This window comes from Canis lupus, chromosome 30, assembly GCF_003254725.2.
Source record: "Canis lupus dingo isolate Sandy chromosome 30, ASM325472v2, whole genome shotgun sequence".
Lineage (NCBI taxonomy): Eukaryota > Metazoa > Chordata > Mammalia > Carnivora > Canidae > Canis > Canis lupus.
The window spans coordinates 29,763,911-29,790,531 of NC_064272.1; the positions used below are offsets into that span (position 1 = coordinate 29,763,911).

At 37.8% G+C, this 26,621-nt stretch overlaps 1 protein-coding gene across 1 annotated transcript in view; it reads right to left on the bottom strand.

Annotated features, from left to right (window-relative positions):
• The window catches only part of CLPX (caseinolytic mitochondrial matrix peptidase chaperone subunit X), a 43,948-nt gene extending 17,560 nt beyond the window's left edge, over nt 1–26,388 (bottom strand). The window contains exons 1-6 of the mRNA XM_025472462.3: nt 26,096–26,388; nt 15,147–15,307; nt 13,496–13,613; nt 4,696–4,850; nt 2,944–3,103; nt 1,714–1,755 (exon numbers count right to left, since the gene is read on the bottom strand). Coding sequence (XP_025328247.1) covers nt 1,714–1,755; nt 2,944–3,103; nt 4,696–4,850; nt 13,496–13,613; nt 15,147–15,307; nt 26,096–26,174 — 715 coding nt within the window. The 5' untranslated portion in view covers nt 26,175–26,388. The remainder of the gene's footprint in view (nt 1–1,713; nt 1,756–2,943; nt 3,104–4,695; nt 4,851–13,495; nt 13,614–15,146; nt 15,308–26,095) is intronic.
• Between the last annotated feature and the right edge of the window lie 233 nt (nt 26,389–26,621).

Below are 26,621 nucleotides of genomic sequence, written 5' to 3' on the forward strand. Positions count from 1 at the left end.
GTATTAATAGCATATTTGATTATATCTTTGGATCAGAAAGCAAATTATACATGGACTTAAAGTTTATTATTTAGAGCTCACATTCTTATATATAACCTAATTCTACTGCACTGTATTTAATCTTACCATATGTGATATAATCATTATTTGCATACAATTTAAGTAACTAGAAATAATACAATTTTATTACATGTAATAGATCTCATGTCAGAGTTGATAAACTAATTCTCTTGGCCCATCCTGCATATATAGTATACTTCAAATAGTAGGTATATAATATATCTTGGTTTAGGGGCAGCTGGGTGGCTCAGTCAAGTAAGTGTCCAACTCTTGATTTTGGCTCAGGTCATGATCTCAGAGTCATGAGATCGAGCCCTCCCTTGAGCTCCATGCTAGGTGTGGAGCCTGCTTGAGCTTTTTTCTCCTTCTCCCAGCTACTCTGGTCATTTGTGCTCTCTCTCTAAATAAATAAGTAAATAATTTTTTAAAAAAATATATCTTGGTTCAAAGGCAAATGTAGAAGTACCAAACTTAAAAGTGAAAAGTATTTAGAATGGTTTATTATTTGTTCTTTTGTTATTTTAATTACTGAAACAAAAGGCCATTTGAATCTTTTTATGAACCTTTTACCATCTCTGCAGCAACTACATATCCACCTCCAAAGGAATGGGTGCAAAACATCAGAATGGTCACAGTTCTTGGAATATCAGGTACTTCCACACCCTCCATCAGACCATCTGATGCTTACAGGGGCCATCCAGGGCTGGAAACAGTGAGTTGGGGGCTTATTCATAATTTGCAAGATTATACCAAGTTTCATAAACATCAAAGAAATAAAAAATAAAGTGTGTCTGGCAAAGGGAAGCTGGAAGATAATCTGCCTCCCCCAAAATTTCTGTCACATATAAGCAGTGCAATTCCAATTGTATGGGGAGAAAAGGATATAAAACAGCAAGCTACAAATTTTTAAAAATATAATTCCTGTTAGCATGCACAAGGTCTATATTTATAGAGAAAAACTATATATTTTATTTCTCTATATTGAGCTTTAAGAAATATCACAACAGGGCAGCCCTGGTGGCACAGCAGTTTAGTGCTGCCTGCAGCCTGGGGTGTGATCCTGGAGACCTGGGATCAAGTCCCACGTCAGGCTCCCTGCATGGAGCTTGCTTCTCCCTCTGCCTGTGTCTCTGCCTCTCTCTCTCTGTGTCTCTCATGAATAAATAAATAAATAATCTTAAAAAAAAAAAAAGAAAGAAAGAAAAGAAATATCACAACAGAGGGCAGCCCGGGTGGCTCAGCAGTTTAGCGTCACCTTCAGCCCAGGGCCTGATCCTGGAGACTCAGGATCGAGTCCCATGTCGGGCTCCCTGCGTGGAGCCTGCTTCTTCCTCCACCTGTGTCTCTGCCTCTCTCTGTGCCTCTCATGAATAAATAAAATCTTAAAAAAAAAAAAAAAGAAAGAAAGAAAAGAAATATCGCAACAGAAAAATCAAGTATCTGAAGTAACATATACAAACTAAATAAACTAGCTATGAAAAACTGTTCCAAATATATCACGTATCATATACATAAACAGGTTCACATACAATATCTTTCTTCGTAATACATAAATAAATACATGTCTACCATTACTACTGCTGACATACTTCAATGAGGTAAATCTCAAAAGGAAGAATGGTTACAGAGGAGATGTGAGGAGAGGTCACTTACTTGTAAATCTGTACTCATCCTCCCGTCTTCTTATTTCTAACTCTAAGAAAAGAGGATAAAATTATGTGAAAAAAATATATTTGTTTAGCTTAGAGCAACAAAGAAGGAATATCTTACTTTTTTGCCCTCTTCCAAATATATGTAAAGCCTGTGTTCATTAACATTTTGTATTGGTTTAAAAACCTCATATTAAAAAAACCCAAACATGTTAATGATGGACATCCAGTTGCTAACATTTATGTTTGTCAAATACTAAGTTGGTACTTTAAAAAAGGTAGTATTAATTTGAGTCTTCAAAAAAGTTTAAACCCCTCATGCCATTAATACCATATAACCATTTGCTTTCCCAATGTCTAGAATGGCTTAACTATTGATTTGCTGACTGAAGAAACCAGAAAAAAATCTATTTTGCTTCATGACTAGACAGTACTACTTGGACTTTATCCCTCAAATTGTAAAATGATGACTAAAAGAATATAAAATGATAGATTACAGGCCTAAGTAAGAAATCAGGGCATCCTAGCCAATTAAAAACAAAAACACCTTTAAAAATTTCCATTTTATTCCATTTTTTAAAAATAATATCATTCTATCAATAAAATACACATTATTGTCTACAGTAAATTGATTATATAGTGTTTGGTATATTAGAATCTATCTTTTTTTTTTTTAAGAATCTATCTTTAATAGGAATTATACAAATCTGCCCTTAACCTTACACTCTGTAGCTGGGGCCTAAAAAGGAAAGAATGCTAGATATGTTCTATGACAGTTATCATCTATCTTCACATTATCTCTGATCAAGGCACATGATCCAGTCATAGAGAACTAGTTGTGATCAAGTCTATAATTCAAAGATGATGTCTCAATCTCTACTCCAGTAACTTTCAAACATTTTTCACTAAGACCCTTGATAAGAAATACATTTTACTCTCTGACTCTGAATGCATGCACATATAACTGAAAACAAAAGTTTTATGAAAGGAATACATAACTACAAGTTAATGTACTCTGGTATTTTCTATTTACATCTATTAACTTTGTTTACAAAATGCTGTTGGCAACCTAACCTACCAAAATGATTTCATGATCCACTAATGGGAAGAGGCCTGTACTTTGAAAGACGCTGTACTAAGCTAAAAGCATTTCAGGACAAGAGCAAGGAGTTGCAAATAAAGATTACTTCTAAGCACAGTAACCTCTATTTTGATCAGTTATCAAAACACTAACCTCTAGGTGTTAATGATGTCTGCTTCTCAACCTCTGCTTGCTGTCTCAGATTAGCTGGGATATTGTTATATATTCTCTTATAATGATTGTATACAGCAACCGAAAGCACCTTCTTAGCAAATGACTGGCCAACAACATACTTGTCGAGGTAGTTATAAATCTGAAAAATGATTAGTTATGAAAAATTTACTATGAGCAATCATTAAAAAACACACATTAAGAAGTTATACACTGAGCATATTTGCTTACAGTTTTAAATTTGAACAAAGACTCATCAAAAACAAAATGCCAATGATATGATACCTATGTAGCAATGATTCAGAGGCTCCAAACCTAAGTGGACAAAACACAACTCACTGGTTCTTTAGCTTAACAAAGTATCACTGTACTCTCCTAATGCTCTGTCATTTTCTATTCTATAAACAATGCCATTAATTCTAATCCTAATTTTTAAAAGTTAATTAACGTCACTTAGAAAACCTATAATATGCCACCATGGGTCTAAAGATATCACCATTAATGTACATCATTAAAATAAATTCTTAAAAAAAAAAATAAAATAAATTCTTTCTATACCTCTTTCAATCATAGGAATAATATTCTTTACAAAGATAACATATTATAAAATTACCTTTAAAAAAATAAATTACCTTTTTTTTTAAATTACCTTTTTAAAAATGTATTATATAATCAAAGCCATTACCAGCATCTATATGTTTGAATATTCACAAAGTTTTTTTCTCAGACATTAACTTTAAAGCTACTCATTTATCTAGATGGTGATCAAAAAACTTTACTGTTAGAAACTAAAGCTCTGTTTGAGGCTTGGATATTGCGAACAGCCTAGAACCTGGGGTAAATTCTGGCTTTTACTAAATAGAAATTCACTGTTAATACAAATTCCTAAAAATAAAGTTGCCTATTTTTGAACTCTGATGTCTAAAGTCTACAAAATTAGTGGAGGATAAAAGGTCAATAGTTGTATTTTTCATTACATTATTTGTTTTTACACAACAAATTCTTTAATTGTTGACCATACGCATTTTACCATGGTTTTTAAAGATCTTATTGATTCCTCATGAATTATATCCATGTATTATTAAATCTGTCATAGCACATTTGGAGGTAGAGATAACTGCACTGGTGTCATAACACAGCAGAAAAAAGCTACACTGAGGCAGAGAATGAGAAATAATCTAAGTATGCAAGTACCCAACGGAGCAGGCGATACACTCTGCCATATTTCATATGGCGGAGTACAACCTGAGACTCCTGGTGGGAGCCCACACCAGAAAAGCCATAGTGCTATACAAGATAGCCTTGGCACACTGGCTATGAAAAAAATCATTTGCTTCCATGTTAGACTGAGGCTGCTTTATCATAGAGTAGACTTAATTTATGGGAGAAACTGCAAGCTGGTGTTATTTAGGGGTCCAAACTAAGAAAAATAAATCCATAGCCGCTCAATTTTATGGATATCATTTTAGATTTAGTATTAACACTATTTTAATAATCATCCAACTATATTTCATTGCTATTGAATGCAGTAATCATGACATAGGAAAGGAGCAATAGACCCCATACCTAAATTCCAAGTATCAAATATCAAAAAGAATTTAGCTAGATGTAGTCCATATTAAAATTTTAATACTTGTTTAGGTAATAGTATTAAGATCCAATATAAACTGGAAGAGGGGAACAATGAAGTGTTTTCAAGATAAAGTACTTAAAGAACTAAGCTAAGACCTATACCTTTTTGGGGGGAGGAGGTGGTTTCTGTTGGAATGCCAATTTTACAGCTTCTGCTGCTGATTCAGGTTCTTTAATTATGCTTTTCTTTGAGTCTGCTTCAGATAGCACAACAAAAAAATGATGACATTTTTCACACTTCACAAAACGGGTTGATGCTGTAAAAGAAAAGAAAGGTCAGCAGTGGAAAATAATAATTTAAATAGTGTTTAACCTTAAGGACTCACTGTAAATGAAAACTATGTACTCGACAAAAACGTAGGCTTGTAGTTCACTCCACCAGCCACAACAAACAACTTAAATTTATACCTAAAGATAGGTGAGTTCGGTAAAACACAATTTGTTCATTTCCACTAGGTTCTTTCATTTTGTGATATACTTCATTAAGAGAAAAGACTGATGTTCTTTCAATTTCCCATTCATTAAAAAACAACCACTATGAAAATATTATTCATTTATTTTACTGAAATACTTGAATGACAAAATTGTGGAATAAAAGTAAAGCACAAGTAAATTATTCTATTTTTCCAACATTTTCTTATGAAAAATTCAAATATACACAGAAGCTGAAAGAGAAATCAAAATTTCAATCCCTAAAAATGTAAAATACATATACATACATATATGTATGTGTGTGTGTGTATATATATATATATATATACACACACACACACACACATACATATATATATACAGAGAAAGAAAAATATGTATTTTTTCTTTAAGCTCTTTTTAAAGCTATGAGCATTTTTAAAACATCACCTTTGGGATGCCTGGGTGGCTCAGCAGTTGAGCATCTGCCTTTGGCTCAGGGTGTGATCCCCGGTCTGGGGATCGAGCTCCACATGGGGCTCCCTGCAAGGAGTCTGCTTCTCCCTTTGCCTATGTCTCTGCTGCTCTCTCTGTGTCCTCATGAATAAATAAATGAAATCTTTTAAAAATAAATAAATAAAAACTCCACTAATTCCTTTTTCTTTGACCTGAAAACCACTAAGAAATTAACAAAATAACACTCAACTCATATTGACTTAAAGATAATCATGTAACTTTTGAGAACACAGGAACAATTAAAAGTGAGGGCAAAAAAATTTTTTTAATTAAAAAATAAAAGTGAGGGTTAAAAGGGTGTCTTGATTCCAATGCATCAACTATGAAATATCCTGTGTTAAACCAAAGGTGATTTCTTTTTTTCTCTCTTCTTCTAAAACCCAGCTAGCTATAGGATGTAGGTATACGGACATACACCTTAATCTTCTCCAAGCCTAACCCTACTAATGGTAACCAGGGACCTTATAAAGCATCACAGAAGACAATCTCACACAGATTACTAAAATACAGAGCAAAAGAGGGATGCCTGGGTGAGTCAGCGGTTGGGCGTCTGCCTTTGGCTCGGGGAGTGGTCCTAAAGTTCTGGGATCAAGTTCCCACATTGGGCTCTCTGCAAGGAGCCTGTTTCTCCCTCTGCCTGTGTCTCTGCCTCTCTGTTGTGTCTCTCATGAATAAATAAATTAAATCTTAAAAAAAAATAAAAAAGATACAGAGCAAAAGATACAAAGGAATTAGTTATATGTTGGTAGGTCTGGATAATACATTTTTGTGTTACCTTTGTGTAATATAACTAGATGGGTAAAATAGCAAAGAAAAATAATCTTTAAAACTATGAGAATCTCCAAAGAGGCACATACACTGCAATGTTTATAGCAGCAATGTCTACAAACATGTAAAGAGCCCAGATGTTTGTCAACAGCTGAATGGATAAAGAAGATGTGGTATACAAACGCACACACAAAGGAATATTACTCAGCCATCAAAAAGAACGAAATCTTGCCATTTGCATGACCTTGACAGATCTAGAGGATATTATGCCAAGCAAAATATGTCGACTAAAGAAAGACAATTATCATATGATCTCACTCATGGGGAATTTAAGAAACAAAACAGAGGATCATGGGGGAAGAGATGAAAAAATAAAACGACTAAATGGAGACAAACCATAAGAAACTTTAAACCATAGGAAACAAATTGGGGGTCACTGGAGGGGTAAGGGGTGGAGGATGGGGTAACTGGGTGATGGACATTAAGGAGGACACTTGATGGAATGATCACTGGGTGTTGTATGCAACTGATGAATCACTGAATTCAACCTCTGAAACAAATAATACACTATATGTTAATTAAATTGAATTTAAATTTAAAAAATTTAAAACAAAAGTGAGAATCTCTCTCCTTTGGGAATATTATAACTACCTATCCAAAGATTACCAGAGGGCAGCCCCGGTGGCTCAGCGGTTTAGCACCACCTTCAGCCCAGGGTGTGATCCTGGAGACCCGGGATTGAGTCCCATGTCGGGCTCCCTGCACGGAGCCTGTGTCTCTGCCTCTCTCTCTCTCTCTCTGCCTCTCATGAATAAATAAATAAAATATTAAAAAAAAACAAAGATTACCAGAAAAAACTGTACTAGTAAGCACACCTAAATCTTCATAAAATAATCTAACTTTAAAAAATTCTTTCAAAATAAAAGAAAATTATTTTATTTCAAAAATAAATCTATTAATTCAATCAATTTAATGTTTATGTCTCTATTCTTAAACACAAGATCAATCAAAAATACATTCTGAATAAATTCTAGCAGCAAATTTTAAGCTAGAAGAGAGATCATCCATGTTTTCTATGTCCTGATCACCTGCAAATGCCTACCTAAAGAAAAAGACCAAGCTATTCCAATCACCTTTGATTCACACAAGCCTCAACACATTATCAGCATTCCCCAACTATGGGAAAGACAGTCAATGCCTTAACTTTATAAAGAACCGTCACCTTACGGCTGTTACTGATGGTAAGCAAGGCAAGGATTAAAGGGCAGAGAGAAGCCTCTGATCTAGTTCAAGCTGAATGACAGGATTATCTATCTGGCCTGAGAACACAAGAACAAAATATTTCTCTAAAGAAATTAGGTCAAAGGGAAAGAGGCTCAACACCAACAAATCACATCCCTCTTTGCTTATGTAGAAGAGTTGTTTACATTGTACTGGAATATCACAAAACCATTTTCACAATGAAACATATCAACATATACCCAAATTCAATTTTATTTATAAAAATGCTATTTTAGAAAAAAAAAATACTACAAGCACTGCAATGCTTATTTTTTTACTCCTAAAGACAAGTGGCAAAATCTAATTTTGTTAAATTATCAGGGGATAATTAAACCACTTTCCTTTAAATGATTATTACAAGTATATTTCTTTATATACAGAATGCTAATCTAATCCCAGTAAACATGCTTGTATAGTATGCCAATGATAGACTACCTCAGTAAAAACCTTCTCAGATTTGATTAAAGTTCTTCAGAGCCCAACATAAAATCTCAAAACCAAACAGAAAGTTTAACTTCTATTGTATAAGACATGTTAAGTACAGTAAGCCTTCAAAAAGTATTATATGCATAAGAAACAGCTACAGGTTCTACCTTAAAAAGTGGGGAGACAATTCATGTTTGAATAAACTATTTAGAAAAGCCAGAGAAAACTAAAGAACAGTATATATTAGTCCCTATAATAAAAAATTTCTTGGGACACCTGGGTGGCTCAGTGGTTTAGTGCCTGCCTTCAGCCTGGGCTGTGATCCTGGAGTCTCGGAATCGGGTCCCACATTGGGCTCTCTGCATGGAGCCTGCTTCTCCCTCTGCCTGTGTTTCTGCCTCTGTGTGTGTGCGTGTCTCATGAATAAATAAATAGAATCTTAAAACAAAAAATCTTAGATAGGAGTGCCTGCGTGGCTCAGTTAGTTAAGCATCCAACTCTTGATTTCACCTCGGGTCATGATCTCAGGGTCATGACATGCTAAGCATGGAGCCTGCTTAAGATTCTCCCTCTCTCTCTCTCTCTCTCTCAGCTCTCTAAAGAGAAAAAAAATTCCTTAGATATTATTTCAATTTCTGAGGATTTCTGATGCATTCATAATGCTACCTATAAAAATGGTATTTTATTTCTTTTCTTTTTTTTCTTTTAATTTTTATTTATTTATGAGAGACAAGGAGAGAGAGAGCGGCAGAGACATAGGCAGAGAGAGGCAGGCTCCATGCAGGAGCCCGATGTGGGACTCAATCCTGGAACTCCAGGATCACACCCTGGGCCAAAGGCAGGCACTCAACCACTGAGCCATCCAGGTGTCCCTGGTATTTTATTTCAAAAAAGTCAAGAGTAAAAGCACTGTAAGAGAACATAAAAATCATGACAAATATACTTGTGAGATGGGAATATATATAGCAAGGTCCATGAGCTTACAGTTTTACACTTCACAACGATCCTCATTCATTTACAAGGTCTCATTTTAACAGCACAGGAGAATAGCTGCAACACAAATCACAAGAGCCCACAAAGCCTAAAATATATACTTGGCCTTTCTAAGTAAGTTTGTTGGCTTCTGCTATACAGTATTTAAAAGGAAAGAACTACCCACAGAATGAGAGAAAATATTTAAGTAATATGTCAAGGACACTTGGGTGGCTCAGAAGTTGAGTGTTTGCCTTCGGCTCAGGGTATTATCCTGAAGTCCTGGGATCAAGTCCCCTGCCTGTGACTCTGCCTCTCTGTGTGTGTGTGTGTCTCTCTCAAGAATAAATAAATAAAATCATTAATAAATAAATAAACTCTGAAATTTAATTAATTAATTAAATCATATGTCTGGATAAAGGTCTAGTATTCAGAATATATAAAGAACTTTTTATAACTCAACAACAAAAGACAACCTAATTTAAAAATGGATAAAGGAGTTAAAGTCTTTTCTCAAAAGAAGATATACAAATGGCCAATAAGTCCATGAAAAAATGCTTAACACCTTTAGTCATTGGGAAATGTAAATCAGAATCACAATGAGATACCACTTAACATCCCTATGATGGTTACAACAAAAAAGTGTTAAAGAATGTGTGGGGAAATTAGAACCCTTAAGCATTGCTAGTCAAGTTGTCAAATGGCACAGCCTCTGTGGTAAATAGTTTGGTAGTTCCTTAAAAAGCTAAATAACACCTGGGTGGCTCAGTGGTTGGACACTTGTCTTCGGTTCAGGTCGTGATCCCGGGATCTGGGTTCGAATTCCACCCACATTGGGCTCCCTGCATGGAGCCTGCTTCTCCTTCTGCCTATGTCTCTGCCTCTGTGTCTCACTCTGTGTCTTTCATGAACAAATAAATAAAAATCTTAAGGAAAAAAAAAGCTAAATAAACATGAGTTACCATTTCACCCAGCAATTCTATTCCTAAGCATATGCCAGAGAAGTAAAAACATGTACACACACAAACTGGTTTTCATAACAGCAGAAACAATTCAAATGTCCATCAATAATGAATGGATAAACAAGGAATACTATCAGCCATAAAAAGTAATGAAATACTGATATATAATACAACGCAGATGAACCTTGAAAACATGCTAAGTGAAAGAAGCCAGACATAAAATGCTACATATTATACAATTCTCTTTATTTATATGAAGTACTCAGAATAGACAAATCCATAGAGACAGCAAGTAGGTTTATGGTTGCCAGGGACAGGGATGCCAGGGACAAGGGGTGGAAAGGGACTCCTTAAGGGGGATGGGGCTTCTCTTTGAGGTGAAAAAAATGTTCTGGAATGAACAATTTAATGAATATACTAAAAACCCCTGAAGCGTACACATTAAAAGGAAAGGACTAGACTCATATGTCTTAACATACATATCTCCTAAAACATTGCTGAGGTAGAAAAAAAAAATCTGGGATCCCTGGGTGGCGCAGCGGTTTAGCGCCTGCCTTTGGCCCAGGGCGCGATCCTGGAGACCCGGGATCGAATCCCATGTCGGGCTCCCAGTGCATGGAGCCTGCTTCTCCCTCTGCCTATGTCTCTGCCTCTCTCTCTCTCTGTGTGACTATGATAAAAAAAACAAAAACAAACAAAAAAATCTATAAAAACATGAAAATGATACCAGTTATGCTTCTTAAAAGTTACACGTTTGATGAAGATATATTACAGAAATATATCTTTACAAAGTTCTACCTTTTTTTTTTTTAAGATTTTATTTATTTATTCATGAGAGACCCAGAGAGAGAGGCAGAGACAGGCAGAGCGAGCAGCAGGCTCCATGCAGGGAGCCCGATGTGGGACTCAATCCCCAGGACCCCAGGATTATGCCCCAGGCCGAAGGCAGGCTCTAAACCACTGAGCCACCCAGACGTCCCTCTACCTTTTTTATAAAGGGGGGGGGGGGGTACACACATATATTCATCAGGCAATTAAAAACAATTTAAAATGACAAAAAAGTGGACAATTATCTAAACAGTCTGTTCATAAAAGAACTATAAATGATCAAAAAGTACATAAAAAGATGTTTATGAACAAATAACCAAATAAACAGATTCAAACAAAATGAATAACCCGAGATTCAACAAACTCTTGAATTTCCAGTAAGCAGACACAGAAGATCCTCAGCATTCAAAAGAGATGCATTCTGAAGAGACTTGTATTATGGGTCTGCAAAAATCAAGACTGGAGGGCCTTGTCTCACTGTTGAGGTCCTATCACTCCTATGCAGTAAAATTCCAGAGGACAGGACAATGTCATGTTTATCTGTGTTTATTTTCTTTTTTTTTTTTTTTTAATTTTTTATTTATTTATGATAGTCACAGAGAGAGAGAGAGAGAGAGAGAGAGAGAGAGAGAGAGGCAGAGACACAGGCAGAGGGAGAAGCAGGCTCCATGCACCGGGAGCCCGACGTGGGATTCGATCCCGGGTCTCCAGGATCACGCCCTGGGCCAAAGGCAGGCGCCAAACCGCTGCGCCACCCAGGGATCCCTATCTGTGTTTATTTTCTAAGCCTAGCAGTGGCTGTCTCACAGATGTTTGCTTACTAAATAATATGTAAGTATCTACTACTCTTTTACTTTTTTTGTCCCCATTCTCTACTCCCATATTCCTCTCCTCAATTAGAATTCCTAAAGGAAACCATCTCAGCCTTGAGTAGATTATATAACATTAGAAATAGTGTTTTCCACACCTCGTCTTATTGTTAAACATACATATATTCTGGAATACCACCCAAAATCTACAGAATCTCATGTCTTGTGAAGAGAATCTATATGTTGAACAACAACCCTCGTGATTAATAGGACCTGGCAAGTTTTGAAAATACTGTGGGGGAAGCCCAGGTGGCTCAGCGGTTTAGTGCCGCCTTCAGCCCAGGGTATGATCCTGGAGACCCGGGATCAAGTCCCACTTTGGGCTCCCTGCATGGAGCCTACTTCTCCCTCTGCCTCTCTCTCTCTTTCTCTCTCTGTGTCTCTCATGAATAAATAAAATCTTAAAAAAAAAAAAAAAAGAACGAAAGAAAAAAAATACTGTGTAAAATAAAAAATAAATGTAATCTCAACAAGAGCTACTTTACCCCTAAAGAATTCCAGTTGCTAAAAATGTACGGGATAAGAACTTCCAAATAGCAAATCTTCATAGCACTGTGTCCATGGATGAGTTATTTAAACTTGATAAATCTTAGCTTATAAATTAAGGATATTCTACATCCTGACAAAAATAAGATTGTGAGAATAAAACTGTATATACTGGCGTTTATTAAATATTAGTTTCTTTCCTTTTCTACTATAAAGGATTATTCTCTAAGTCTACAAAGATTGAAATCTTTCTCGGAGGAAAAGATAAAATTCTTGATTAAAATATGTTTCTACAAAAAAAAAAATATGTTACTATGACACTGCCATTATGAATTGAGCAATTCTCAGACCTTTTAGCAATTTTATTATTTCACACAAAATTTGTTAATAGCAAATATTATTCAGAAGTTACATTATCTAGTTCTACCATTTTCATTTTATGTTGCAACCAAATTAGTATTCATTCAAAGTGATTCTTCTCTTTGACCTCTTTCCAGGCAACAATGTTAAGAGAATCTCAAACATTCCACCTACAGAATGGAACTGCTTTAAAAGGTCTTTCCAAAAGTGTAAAAACATGCTACAACATAACAATGCTTTTTCATACAGTGGCCAATTAATATCAATGAAAAATGTGAAACTGTAACTGAAATCCCAATGATTTGGATTAGAATAGAGAGAATCTTCTCCAGCTAATCATAAGAAACTGAAACTTCTGCCAAATCTCACCACTGACTTTTTCACAGTTTGACTATATAGTAACTGACATGTAGTAAGTACAATGTAATTTACTCTTGAATCATTACCATTAACTCTAATCATGTAGGTAGGGGGTTATCTGATTCATGAAACAAAAGATTTACAGTAGCATCTGTATTCCAGGGAGAGGTACTGACATTAACAGCAAAAACAGGACTACTGATTTCTCCCTGCTCTTAGTGTCTGAATCATTAATAATCATCATACTTTCTAGAATTGAGGGCTTTCCTCCTGTTGTTACTTAGGATAAATACCTTAATATATGAAAGACTGACCTCTCCAGCTGTATGAGATGCTCAACAGTTATTCAAAGAATACAGTTAATGAATACAGAATAAATAAGCCTTCATTCTCCTACAGCTCAACTGTTACATCCAAGAACACTCACAAAATCAAAATTTGAAATAAACACACACAAAATAAAGAAGGAAATAGTCTTCTTATATTATTTTTTATGCCACAGTGCAAAGAATTACCAGTCCAGGGGATGTTTAGTATTTGGTGAACATAAGACTGAATCATGTAAGTTCAGAAAGACCATATATCTTTATATATATATTTCTATGCAGCCTATGATTTATAGAAAAGGTAGAGAAAAAGAACAACAGAAGAAGTAATACTTACACACAAAGGTCTCTACATGAGTGCACAAGTCGCCACACTTAGGACACCTCAGTTGGTTTCCACCTTTCCCTGAATTCCCAGAGCCTGATTTTTTACTGCTTCCCTCACTTGCTGATTTCTAATGTTAGTAAAGGAGAAAAAGAGAGAGTGTCAATTATTACTTTCAGGCAACCATTTTATAATGTAACAAATATAAGCAAGATAGGTTGTAATTAATCTGACAATTTTTCTAATTTCTTTTTTTTTAATTATTTATTTATTTATTCATATAAATAAGGAGGCAGAGGGAGAAGCAGGCTCCATGCGGGGAGCCCGACGTGGGACTCAATCCCGGGTCTCCAGGATCACGCCCTAGGCTGCAGGCGGCACTAAACCGCTGCACCCCGGGGCTTCCCAATTTCTACAATTTCTAGAATGGAATTATTAGTATAATTTACATCTCTAGTATCACTGGTATCAAAAGATCTATTTACCACAAAAATAAAATCAGTTCTAGTAAACACATATATTTTACATGTATTCCTTCCTCACATAGTATGAGTTTGTGTAATAAAGTGTTCTTTCCATGACTCGATAAACACTAGGAAAAAAAGTTACTACAGGTAAAATACATTTCAATGAAACTGAATCAGGACTTACTATCATGACAAAAAGTGACTCATAACTTCTTGAATCTAACTTTTCTCATCTCTAAAATTTTACCTACTTTAGAGAGTCACTATTAGGATCGAGTGTGAATAGGAAAGCACCTAACATTTTGTCTTGCATATAACATTAACTCAAGTCTTAGTAAAATTCACATATTAAAAGAAACTGGTAATAATTCACTGACCCAATACAATCACCAATCATCTACTTGCTAGCTACAGAGTAGTCCAACATTAAGTCACAGAGATACCAAAAATTTTTAAGTAAAGAATGAAGTGGGGTTTATACTATCATGTATTGTTAAGAGTTTTGTGTTGGGGCACCTGGGTCCTTTGGCCCAGGGCGTGATCCCAGAGTCCCAGGATCAAGTCCCGCATCGGGCTCCCTGCATGAAGCCTCCTTCTACCTCTGCCTGTGTCTCTGCCTCTCTGTGTGTGTGTGTCTCTCATGACTAAATAAATAAACAAAATCTTAAAAAAAAAAAAAAGGGTTGTGTGAAAGCAGAAATTATGGCTATTCCTAATTCAATCTACAGAGTGCTGACTGCATAGATAATTTAACGAAGCTTCTTTATTACTTTGTGGAGTGTTAGAAATCTTAACTACTGCTGACTAAGTGCAATGCTTATAAAACTATTTTATGGTTGAAACTAAAACAAAGTAAAATTATATAAACTTCTTCCTATCATTTTATATATTTCACATTTCCTACAGAAAACATATAAGCCAGGGATGCCTGGGTGGCTCAGTGGTTGAGCCTCTGCCTTCAGCTCAGGGCTCACATGATCCTGGGGTCCCGGGATTGAGTCCCACATTGGGCTCCCTGCATGGAGCCTACTTCTCCCTCTGCCTGTGTCCTTCTGCCTCTCTCTGTGTCTCTCATGAATAAATAAATAAAATCTTAAAAAAAAAAAAACATATAAACTGATACAGAATACTATTATTACATTTAATTGCCTGAAGGAACTCAAATATGTATATAAATGCCAATAAAGATAAAATACCTTATTTCCATCTCCAGAGCCATCTTTACTTATGCCATCTTTTGATGCAAAGTATGCTGGTGTTTCTGTAAAGGTTCTAAAGGGAGCTCTTCGTAGAATCTGAGTTTCAAAGGTCCCGAGCCTTCCTAAAACGGGTATATGAATGCGGCCACAAGAGATACCTGGAAATATGATGAAATTTATTAGTCTATACATCAAATATTAACATCCTTTCAATAAATTCCCTGAAAACAAAAATTACTTAAGTATAAAGAGACTGAAAAAGCTACAGTTTTCACAGCAGTAGTAACAAAAGGGTAGAGAAAATAGTGACACAATCAGAGGCAAAGTCCCCATAAAAATAGGCCGGACCTGGGCCTCTTACAGATTCCAGGTACATAAAGATGTTTCTTTCTGGGCCTCTTGTTTGGAAGTGAAGAAAGACCACCCAGGTTATAACAATGAGTGGCTCTGAAAGTGTGAGAGATAAGCAGTTCAACATCTGCCTCACTCTTAGGGGAAAAAGGCTATTTACATCCCATTCTTATTCTTACAGTATTTCTACCAATGAAAATAAGCAAACTCTTATCTGTCTCCTTGACTCTTTGGGGGGTAATATCCTAGACAATGGAAACAAACTTCAAATATTCTTTAAAAAGTTAAGCATGTGGGGATCCCTGGGTGGCTCAGCGGTTTAGCGTCTGCCTTTGGCCCAGGGCGCGATCCTGGAGTCCCACATCGGGCTCCCGGCATGGGCCTGCTTCTCCCTCCTCTTGTGTCTCTGCCTCTCTCTCTCTATGTCTATCATAAATAAATAAATCTTTAAAAAAATAAAAAATAAAAAAAAGTTAAGCATGTTCATTAAAACACACGTTTTAATGAAACATTTCAATCCTATAAAAAAACGTAATTCAGTAAATACTATGTAACAGCTATCCTGCCTTCAAACATTTTAACCTTTTACTATATTTGAAGTTAAAATTATTAAAAAGGGTACAGGTTAATCACTGACTTCTGTGGCAAAAACTTTTTCCGTAAAGGACCAGGATAGTAAATATTTTCAGCTTTCTCAGCTATGTAGTTTCAGTTCCAACTACTTTGTAACATGAAAACAATATGCAAACAAATGGGTGTGGCCAGATTTGGTCTATGGGATCACTGTTAGCTAACTGGTTTTTCTCATATAAATACAAAATAAACCCCTAAATAAATTATAGTCAATGGCAAAAAGTCACACTGCATACTATAAGGCAGCATTTCCCAAGTTGGTCTTTAAAAGAGTGTTCCCTACACAAGAAAATCCAGCAGTGGTCTTAGGTTAAATAAAATTCCACAGATTTCAGTATTGAGTATGGTAGAGCTACTCACAACCCTGCATAAGCTAACGTACAACGTACATTAATGAATCCTAATGAATTGCCAAAGGAAGTTTCCCAGCAGTGTATCAGAGTGCTGTTAGCACGTAATAACAAAAAGGGGGTAAAGGGGTTAAAATTAATACTTAAATAAATTTAAGAAATTGATTTTATCTCCCTCATTTTATTCCCTGAAAAATTCTCAACTCAGGCTTAAAATTTTTATTTCTGTACCTGTTAGGGCTTTTCAGAGATCATGCACATATGTACATATTGTACCCAAACACAAAAACTGGTTTAAAGTTACATCCTTCCAGGGGCACCTGGGACTGGCTCAGCTGATTATGAATTCAACTCTGGATTTTGGCTCAGGGCATGATCTCAGGGTTGTAAGATCCAGCCCTGCACTGGGCTCTGCACTGGGCATTGAGTCTGCTTAAAATTTTCTTTCTCTCCCTCTCCTTTCTGCCCTACCCCACCCCCCCTTAAAAAAATAAAATAAAATAACATCCTTTGAACAATTCAAAAGCAACTGCTTAGTTATATGTGACTTTTAGTTTTTAAAAAATATTTTATTTATTTCAGAGAGAGAGAGAGAGAGAACACATGTGCAAGCACAAGCATGAGCAGGGGGAAGGGCAGAAGGAGAAGCAGACTCCTGATTGAGCAGCCCAGATGGGGGGGGGCTCCATCCCAGAACCCAGTGATCACGACCTTAGACAACGGCAGTTGCTTAACCAACTGAGCCACCCAGGCACCCCTAATTGACTTTATTAACTCCAATTTTCTAACATATTTGTGTACCCTGTTAGAACTAGTTTCTTTAGCTATTTATTGCCCTAGGCCATCTCCAGTTCCACAAAATACAAAAATAAAATGATCAAACTTCAGGAAAGATATAAATAAACATTCTCATCTCTATATAAATTCAAAAACAACACTAAAAAAAGGATTAAGATTTATAACAGGGGATCCCTGGGTGGCGCAGTGGTTTGGCGCCTGCCTTTGGCCCAGGGCGCGATCCTGGAGACCCGGGATCGAATCCCACATCGGGCTCCCAGTGCATGGAGCCTGCTTCTCCCTCTGCCTATGTCTCTGCCTCTCTCTCTCTCTCTGCATCTCTATGAATAAATAAATAAATAAATCTTTAAAAAATTAAATTTTTTTAAAAAATATTTTATTTATTCATTCAAGAGAGACGTGGGACCCCAGAACATATTTATAATAAACTGCCAGATTATACTAATGTTAGTCTGGGGACCACACATTTTTTATTTTTTTTAAAGATTTATTTTAGAGAGGAAGAGCAAGAGAGAGAAAGTGTGCACACAAGCTGGGTTGGGGGCAGAGGGAGAGACAGAATCTCAAGCTAACTCCCCGCTGAGCATGGAATCCCATGCAGGGTTCCATCTATAACCCTGAGATTGTGACTGGAGCCAAAAGCAAGAGTTGGCTGCTCAACAACTGAGTAAGCCAGGTGCCCTTGGGAACCCCACTTTTTAAAACACAGTACTGGTCAGTTTAAAAGATTAGTCACTTACCAATCTTATAAAATCTTCACAAAAATCACTGTAGTCATCTAATCAGGAGGCTGTTTTTTTTTTAAGATTTATTTATTTATTCATGAGAGAGAGAGGCAGAGACACAGGCAGAGGGAGAAGCAGGCTCCCTGTGGGGAGCTCAATGTGGGACTCCATCCTTGGACCCAGGATCACGCCGCCCCGAGCTAAAGGCAATGCTCAATGGCTGAGCCATCCAGGGGTCCCCTTATCAGGAGTTTTAAGCCTTTTTTGTACCATGAACCCCTGTAGGAGTCTGTGAAGCCTACAGATGGACCCCTTCTTACAATAATCTTTTTAAATGCACAGAACAAAGTACATGACAAAGGAAACCAATTTGAAGTACTTATTAGAATATTTTAAAAATCTGTTTCTTGCCAACATCATACTCAAGGGTGAAAAACAGAGCTTTATCTCTAATGTCAGGAAGAAGATAAGGATGTCTAATCTCACCACTTTTATTCAACATAATACTGGAAGTCCTAGCCACTAGCAATTTGACAACATAAAGAAATAGAAGGCATCCAAAATGGTAAAGAAGTAGAACTCTATGTGATACTAAATATAGAAAACTCTGAAGACTGCACCAAAGATATGAATTCAGTAAAGTCACAGGATACAAAAGCAATGTACAGAAATCTGTTTCATTCCTAAATGGTAAAAAATGAAGCAGCAGAAAGTGAAGTCAAGAAACATCCCATTTAGACAGAACATGAGAGACTCCTAATTCTGGGAAACGAACAAGGGGTGGTGGAAAGGGAGGTGGGTGGGGGGTGGGGGTGACTAGGTGATGGGCATTGAGGGGGGGCACTTGATGGGATGAGCACTGGGTGTTATGCTATATGTTGGCAAATTGAACTCCAATAAAAAAATAAAATAAAATAAAAATAAAAATAAAATAAAATAAATAAAATAAAATAAAATAAAATAAATAAAATAAAATAGAAAGAAACATCCCATTTACAACTGCACCAAAACCAATGAAATATCTAGGAATAAACTTAACCTAAAAGGTGAAAGACCTGTACTCTGAAAATTATAAAACACCGATGAAAGAAATTCAAGATGATGGAAAGACACTCTATGCTCATGTGTTGGAAGAATACTGTCAAAACATCCATACTACCCAAAGCAATCTACAGATTTAAAGCAATCCCTATTAAGACACCAACAGCATTTCTCACAGAGCTAGAACAAACAATCCTAAAAGTTATATGGACCCACAAAAGACCCTGAATACCCAAAGTAATCTTAAAAAAGAAAAAGAAAACTGGAGGTATCACAATTCCAGACTTAAAGTTATATTACAAGCTGCAGTAATTAAAACAGTATGATACTGACACAAAAATAGACACATAGATCAGTATAATGGAAAACCCCAAATAAATCCTCAATTTTATGGTCAATTTACCCTCAACAAAGTAGGAATGAATACACAATGGGAAAAAGACAGTCTCTTCAAAAAAATGGTGTTGAAAAAATTGGACAGCAACATATGAGGGATTGAAACTGGATCACTTTCTTTCACCATACACAAAAATAAATTCAAAATGTAATTCAAAATTCAAATAAATGTGAGACCTGGGGCAGCCGCAGTGGCCTGGCGGTTTAGTGCCGCCTTCAGCCCAGGGCCTGATCCTAGAGACCCGGGATCGAGTCCCACGTCAGGCTCCCTGCATGGAGCCTGCTTCTCCCTCTGCCTGTATCTCTGCCTCTCTCTCTCTCTGTCATGAATAAATAAAAAAATAAAATCTTTAAAAAAAAATAAAATAAAATAAGACCTGAAGCCAGAAAAATCCTTGAAGAGAGCACAAGCAATAATTTCTCTGACATCAGCCATAGCAACATTTCTCTAAATATGTCTCCTGAGGCAAGGGAAATAAAAGCAAAAATAAACTATTGGGATTATATCAAAACAAGAAGTTTCTGCACAGTGAAGGAATCAACAAAACTAAAAGGCAACCCACTAAATAGGAGAAGATATTCACAAATCACATACCAATAAAGGGTCAGTATCCAAAATATATAAAGAACTGATACAACTCAACACCCAAAAAACAAATAATCCAATTTAAAAATGGGCAGAAGACATCAACAAACATTTTCCCAAAGACATCTGGATGCCCAATAGACACATGAAAAGATGCTCAATATAAGTCATCATCAGGGAAATACAAATCAAAACTACAATGAGATATCATCTCACACCTGTCAAAATGGCTAAAATAAAAAAACACAAGAAACAACAAGTGTTGGCATGGATGTGGAGAAAAAAGAACCCTCTTGCATCGTTGGGTGGGAACACAAACTGGTACAACCAGTTGGAAAACAGTATGCAGACTCCTCAAAAAATTAAAAATAGAGCTACCCTATGATCCAGTACCCAATACTACTGGATATTTATGCAAAAAGTGCAAAGACGCTAATTCAAAGGGATACATGCACCCCTATATTTATTGCAGCATTATTTACAATAACCAAACTATGGAAGCAGCCCAAATGTCCAATGACAGATGAATGGACAAAGAAAAGGTAAGATAGATAGATGAACATTATGCAACCATAAAAAAGAATGAAATCTTGCCACTTGCAATGACAAGCATAGACCTAAAGAGTATTAAGCTAAGTGAAATAAGTCAGTCAGATCGTACCATGTGATCTCACTCATATGTGGAATTTAAGAACTAAAACAAAGGAGCAAGGGAAAAAAAAGATAAAGAGACAAATCAAGAAACAGATTCTTAATTATAGAGAACAAACTTTTTTCTTTTTTTAAAGATTTTATTTATTTATTCATGAGAGACAGAGAGAGAGAGGCAGAGACACAGGCAGAGGGAGAAGCAGGCTCCATGCAGGGAGCCCAATGTGGGATTCGATCCTGGGACTCCAGGATCATGCCCTGGGCCGAAGGCAGGCGCTAAACCACTAAGCCACCCAGGGATCCCTATAGAGAACAAACTTGATAGTTACCACCTGGGAAGTAACTAGGAAGACCAGTGAAATATGTGACAGGAATTATAGAGTTCACTTATTTTGGAAAAAAGAACAAAATAAAATAAAATGGGCTTCTCTATAAACAAAATTAAATAATATTTAACAGCTTTTTATTTATAAAATTTATAAATAAAGGTTTTATTTATTTATTTGAGAGAGAGTGTGCGCATGGTTGGGGAGAGAAGCAGCAGACTCCCCGCTGAGCAGGAAGCCCAAGGCTGGGCTGGATCCCAGGACCTCCAGATCATGACCTGAGGCGAAGGCAGACCTTTAACCAACTGAGCCATCCAGAGGCTCCTTTAAGAGCTTTTTAAGTAACTATCATGATCTCAAAGTAGTGGAAAGTATAAAAAATATCTTGAGATATGAACTGTAATGTGTTAAGAAAATATTTCTGATTTTACTTGGTAACAAGTCCACAGATATTTATAATACTACTGTGAGTTGTTGCCTACATTTATAACTGAAGGAAATGCTACATTTCAATTAGTGATCAATGAAGATAAAATTAACAGAACTTCTGAATTCTCTCTGGACACTTTGGAGGCCTGTGAACCTCAAGTGAAGAACCCCTATAAAAGTCAAAAAGGGAAGTATTTCTGTAAAGTGTATTTCGAAATACTTGGCAGCAACAAGAGAAGACAGTTAAACGCTAAACCATTTACAAAACTTTTGTCATACAAATAAAATATTCTGAGTTTTATAGCAGTTATTTTTAAAAAGAAATACTAGAATAAAGTACATTGATTTTAGGGCTATTAAGAACTAGGATAGAGCACCTGGGTGGCTCAATGGTTGAGCATCTGCCTTCGGCTCAGGTCATGATCCCGGGATCAAGTCCCACATTGGGCTCCCTACAGGAAGCCTGCTTCTCCCTCTGCTTATGTTTCTGCCTTTGTGTGTCTCTCATGAATAAATAAATAAAATCTTAAAAAAAAAAAAAGATCTAGGAGAGTAATTTATTCAACTTTTAAATATTTGACTTCCTATATTTAACCTTAAACAAAACATTCCTTAGATTCAGCTTAAAAGATAAACTGATCTTTAAATTTTAGAAATAGAATAAAAAATTTTAATTTATTATCTTTTTGTAGTGACAATATTTAAGTGTATAACAATTGATGATATGGCAACTCAAATTAAATGCTTGCTTAACCACCTGGCCTCTAATGTCAAATAAACATTGGGGAAAAAAATTCAACAAAAAAAAAGCCAGCAACTTAGTAGATACTTATTGCTTTTATTGGTCTCAAATTTTCATTTTATGCCCAAGTTATTATTTCCTGAATTCCAAATACTGCTTTAAAAAAAATTTTTTTTAAAGATTTGAGAGCCTGCACATGCACATACGAGCGTGGGGGGGTGGGGTTGGAGGGCAGAGAGAGATAGAAGGAGAATCTCAAGCCGACTCCTTGCTGAGTGGGGAGTCCAATGCAGGCCTCCAACCTCAGGTTGCCAAGTTTATGACCTGAGCCAAAATCAAGAGTCACATACTCAACTGACTAAGCCACCCAGGAACCCCTGAATACATATGAATAAAGAAAAATAACATCAGTCCTATAATAGTTTTCCTCAAATTTAAAAATGTCTGATTAGTTTTCACTAAGGCTAGTCTGCTGGTCTAAAAAGGAATATGCCAGGGACCCCTGGGTGGTTTAGCGGTTTGGCACCTGCCTTCGGCCCAGGGCATGATCCTGGAGTCCCGGGATCGAGTCCCACGTCGGGCTCCCTGCATGGAGGCTGCTTCTCCCTCTGCCTGTGCCTCTGCCTCTCTCTCTCTCTCTCTCTGTGTCTCTCATGAATAAATAAATAAAATCTTTAAAAATAAATAAGTAGGGCAGCCCGGGTGGCTCAGCGGTTTAGCGCCACCTTCAGCCCAGGGCCTGATCCTGGAGACCTGGGATCGAGTCCCATGTCAGGCTCCCTGCATGGAGCCTGCTTCTCCCTCTGCCTGTGTCTCTGCCTCTCTCTCTCTCTGTGTCTCTCATAAATAAATAAATAAAATCTTTTTAAAAAATAAATAAATAAAATAAGTAAATAAGTAATAAAAAGGAATATGCCAAGAAAATGTTTATTAAGAAATAGTTTGCAGAAATAAAGATACTCTATCATTTATTTGCTTTGCCTTATTTAATTTATATTTAACAAAAGAGAGAAACTTAAAATCTAGCTAAAAACTGTTAAGGTAGGCACATTACACAACTATTATGAAAATTATGGGTGCCAACATGTTTGAACATCTTCACATCTTCACTTACACCCTCATGAGGTGACACCCTTTCACTGGACATGGACAGAAAGTAGTGAAAAACCAAGGGAGGTACATGTGGTTCCACAATTCTCACAGCCAAATTCAGATGAAGTACTGTCATTCAGATTTTCAGAATTTTGTAAATGGAGTCAAGCATTTCTAAATGTACATATTTAGAATGCAAATTGTTGTGTGTGTGTGTGTATAATGTACTTTGCATATACATGTGTTAGTATACAAATTGAAAAAGTATCAGCAATTTGGGCAGAAAAAATATTTAAAACTTCTACTTTACTATAGGTTTCTTTTTCTTTCTTTTTTTTTCATTTATTTATTCATGAGAGACAGAGAAGAGAGAGAGAGGCAGACACAGGCAGAGGGAGAAGTAGGATCCATGTCAGGAGCCCGACACAGGACTAGATCCCAGGACTCCAGGATCATGCCCTGAGCTGAAAGCAGATGCTTAATGGCTGAACCACCCAGGCGTCCCTAGTACAGGTTTCATATTCAAAGAGAACAGTGAGAAAAAACACATTAAATTGGAGATACATATAGCCAACCAGGAAAAGAAAACAGATCCAGTATCTAGTATGGCAAGTTACCAAATAATTTTCAAACTACTGCTTAAAAATTTTAAAGTCTAACACAACAAATGGAAATAAGAGAATAGTACTATATTTCAAGAGAGCACTGAAATCTCTACTTTTATTTTTACTTCATTCTATAATTTGTTATAAGACTATTTTGATTTTGATTACATTCTTTATTACCTATATTATATTGAGATTCTTAACTCTAGAAGAATGTACTAGAGTTAGTACATTCTAGCTTAAGTACAATTCTGAATTTTCTTTCTCTTTTGCCTCTCCTCCTCTTTCGAAGTATCCTAAATAAAAATAACCTTTCTGGGGATCCCTGGGTTGTTCAGCAGTTGAGTGCCTGCCATTAGCCCAGGGCGTGATCCTGGAATCCCAGGATCAGATCCCACATCCAGCTCCCTGCAAGGAGCCCGCTTCTCTCTCTGCCTACGTCTCTGCACCTGTCTCTCTGTGTCTTTCATGAATAAATAAAATATTTTTAAAAAATTAAGAAAAAAACCCTTTCTGGAGTCTTTTAAAAGTCATTAAAGAAAATATCTCTATATTGCAGACTAGTGTATACTTTTAGAGTTTCTATTACAGACAATACACAGTTTGTTAATGAAGTCTTGAGTAAGTCTTAAATCAATGTGAAAACCATTTGATGTTTCACTGTCATATAAAAATACTAAATTCTACAAGGATATGAGGTAACATCCTATTTTTTAGGATTCATTTACTCCTTCCCAGCGAAGACAATGGTTCAGTATTTCTGAAAACTTCTGGTAAACTTAGAGCAACAAATATGATAATACCTAAAGCTGTTAATTTGTGTTGCTTCACCTAATGATATATTAAATTTTAAAATCACTGTTCCGTAAAGAAGAATTACCACATGCCTCCTATGATTCCATTTAACAATACAACTGACTGGAATGGTTGAGGAGCTTTGTCAAAGACGACTTCTCTGCCCAGAGAGAACACACACACACACGCACACACTTTACCCGCTTCTGGAAATTATATTATTGTCTGCTTTAGTAGATTTAAACTTGCAGATGAGGACTTGTCCACCACTCTATCTCCAGCACCAAAACAGAGCCCAGCACACAGTAGACCCGCAAGAAAAAGATGTCAAATAAACTTAAAGGTCAAACCCAAAGCGTTTTCAACTCAAATTCCTGGAATAAGAACATCTGTTGTTCAGGTTTAACAATGTCTTGGAACAAAATTCACTCCTTTACATTTCTGTATCACTTTACAAACGCTCCTGCCCACCTTACTTCACTTAATCCCGCTTTGTGAACTCAACTGTCGCAAAATAAACCTTCAGTGAACGGTCAAGGCATTCATAAAAACCAGGCAAAGGGGGGCTTTTCAAAACCTATCCAAGGATCGTTGACAAGCCAAAATAAAACGAATTCGTCTAAAAGTGCCTGTAACAGGATCTAGCCTGTCGTCTGATATTCATAGATTTGGGGAAGAGGAAAATGGTTTCTTTTCCGGGCTCTATTGGCTGGGATGACACACACACAGCTCCTGATAAACAGAAAGTAAAGGTAAACAAGCGCCACCCCTGAAGACACTCTCTCGGACCGTCAAGTTGGGAAAACCGGCAAACGACTGCGGAGACATTTAGGGACTTCAGAAACCGTGTCTGCGGGAATCTCCCGCACCACCCCGGCGGCTTCCCTGCGGGCCGCGAGGGCTTCCCGGCGCCGGGAGGGCTGTGAACCCCAGCTCAGGCTCCGGTGCAAGCGGCCGCACAATGACGGTGACAGCGTGGGTGTCGCGCGGCCTGCGTCCGGGACGGCCAGCGCGGCGCCCCGCGGCCCCCGGGGAGCCCCAGCCCTTCCCCGGGCGCCTCGACAGGCCGGAAGGGAAGCCGGCCGGGATCCGGAGAAGCAGCCGCCGCCGGGGCAGGTGGCAGCAGCCGGCGGACCTCCGAGGACACTTCTGAAGGCGAGGAGCATTTCGTGCCTCTTTCGGGGCTCCTGCTAAGCGGCCACATTCCGGCCCCAAAGTCAAGAGGCCAGAATGCGCGCAAGCGGGGGGAGCGCAACGGATTTACTTCAAATTAGAGAAACAGCTGCCCCAGAGGTTGGCAGAGCCCCATCCCACGAGCAAAGCGGGGGGGGGGGGGGTGTCGCACAGGCAGGGTGGGGCAGGCCTCTTGCCCTCCCCAGGATCCCCACCGCCGGCCACTGGCTCAGGTGAGGGACTACTTCGTTACCTCTCTGCGCGGAGGCGAGCGAAGAGGTGATGAGCCGCGCGGCCGCCGCGCCGCAAGTACAGGCGCCGCAGCCGGACATCTCGGCGGGGCCTAGGCCGGGGCTTTGCCCCCCGCTGCCCTCCGGGTCTCGGCGGCCCGACTCCTATTCGCAGGGCGCGCTAAATTGGCTCCGGACCGTCCCGCCGGCCCCAGGCTCAGGGCAGAGTTCACCTGCCTGGCAGCCAGGCCTTCGCGCTCTTCGCACCCGACTGCCGTCTACTCTGTAAAGTAGATACTTAAACCCCCTCCCTCCCTCCCCCTCCTCCTCCTCCTCTTCCCCCCCCACCCCCCTCCGCCTACCGGGCCCGGGGAGCGTGCGCGCGCCTGCGTCCTAGGCCTAGGGAGGGGGCGTGGGCACGCGCTGCGTGTACGTGCGTGAATCACCGACGAGCGGCGAGGGGAAGGGGGCGGTGACCTGGGCGCCAATGAGCGCGCTACGGCAGGCGTCCAGCCCCAGCTGGGACAACTACAGTTCCCGACATGCAAT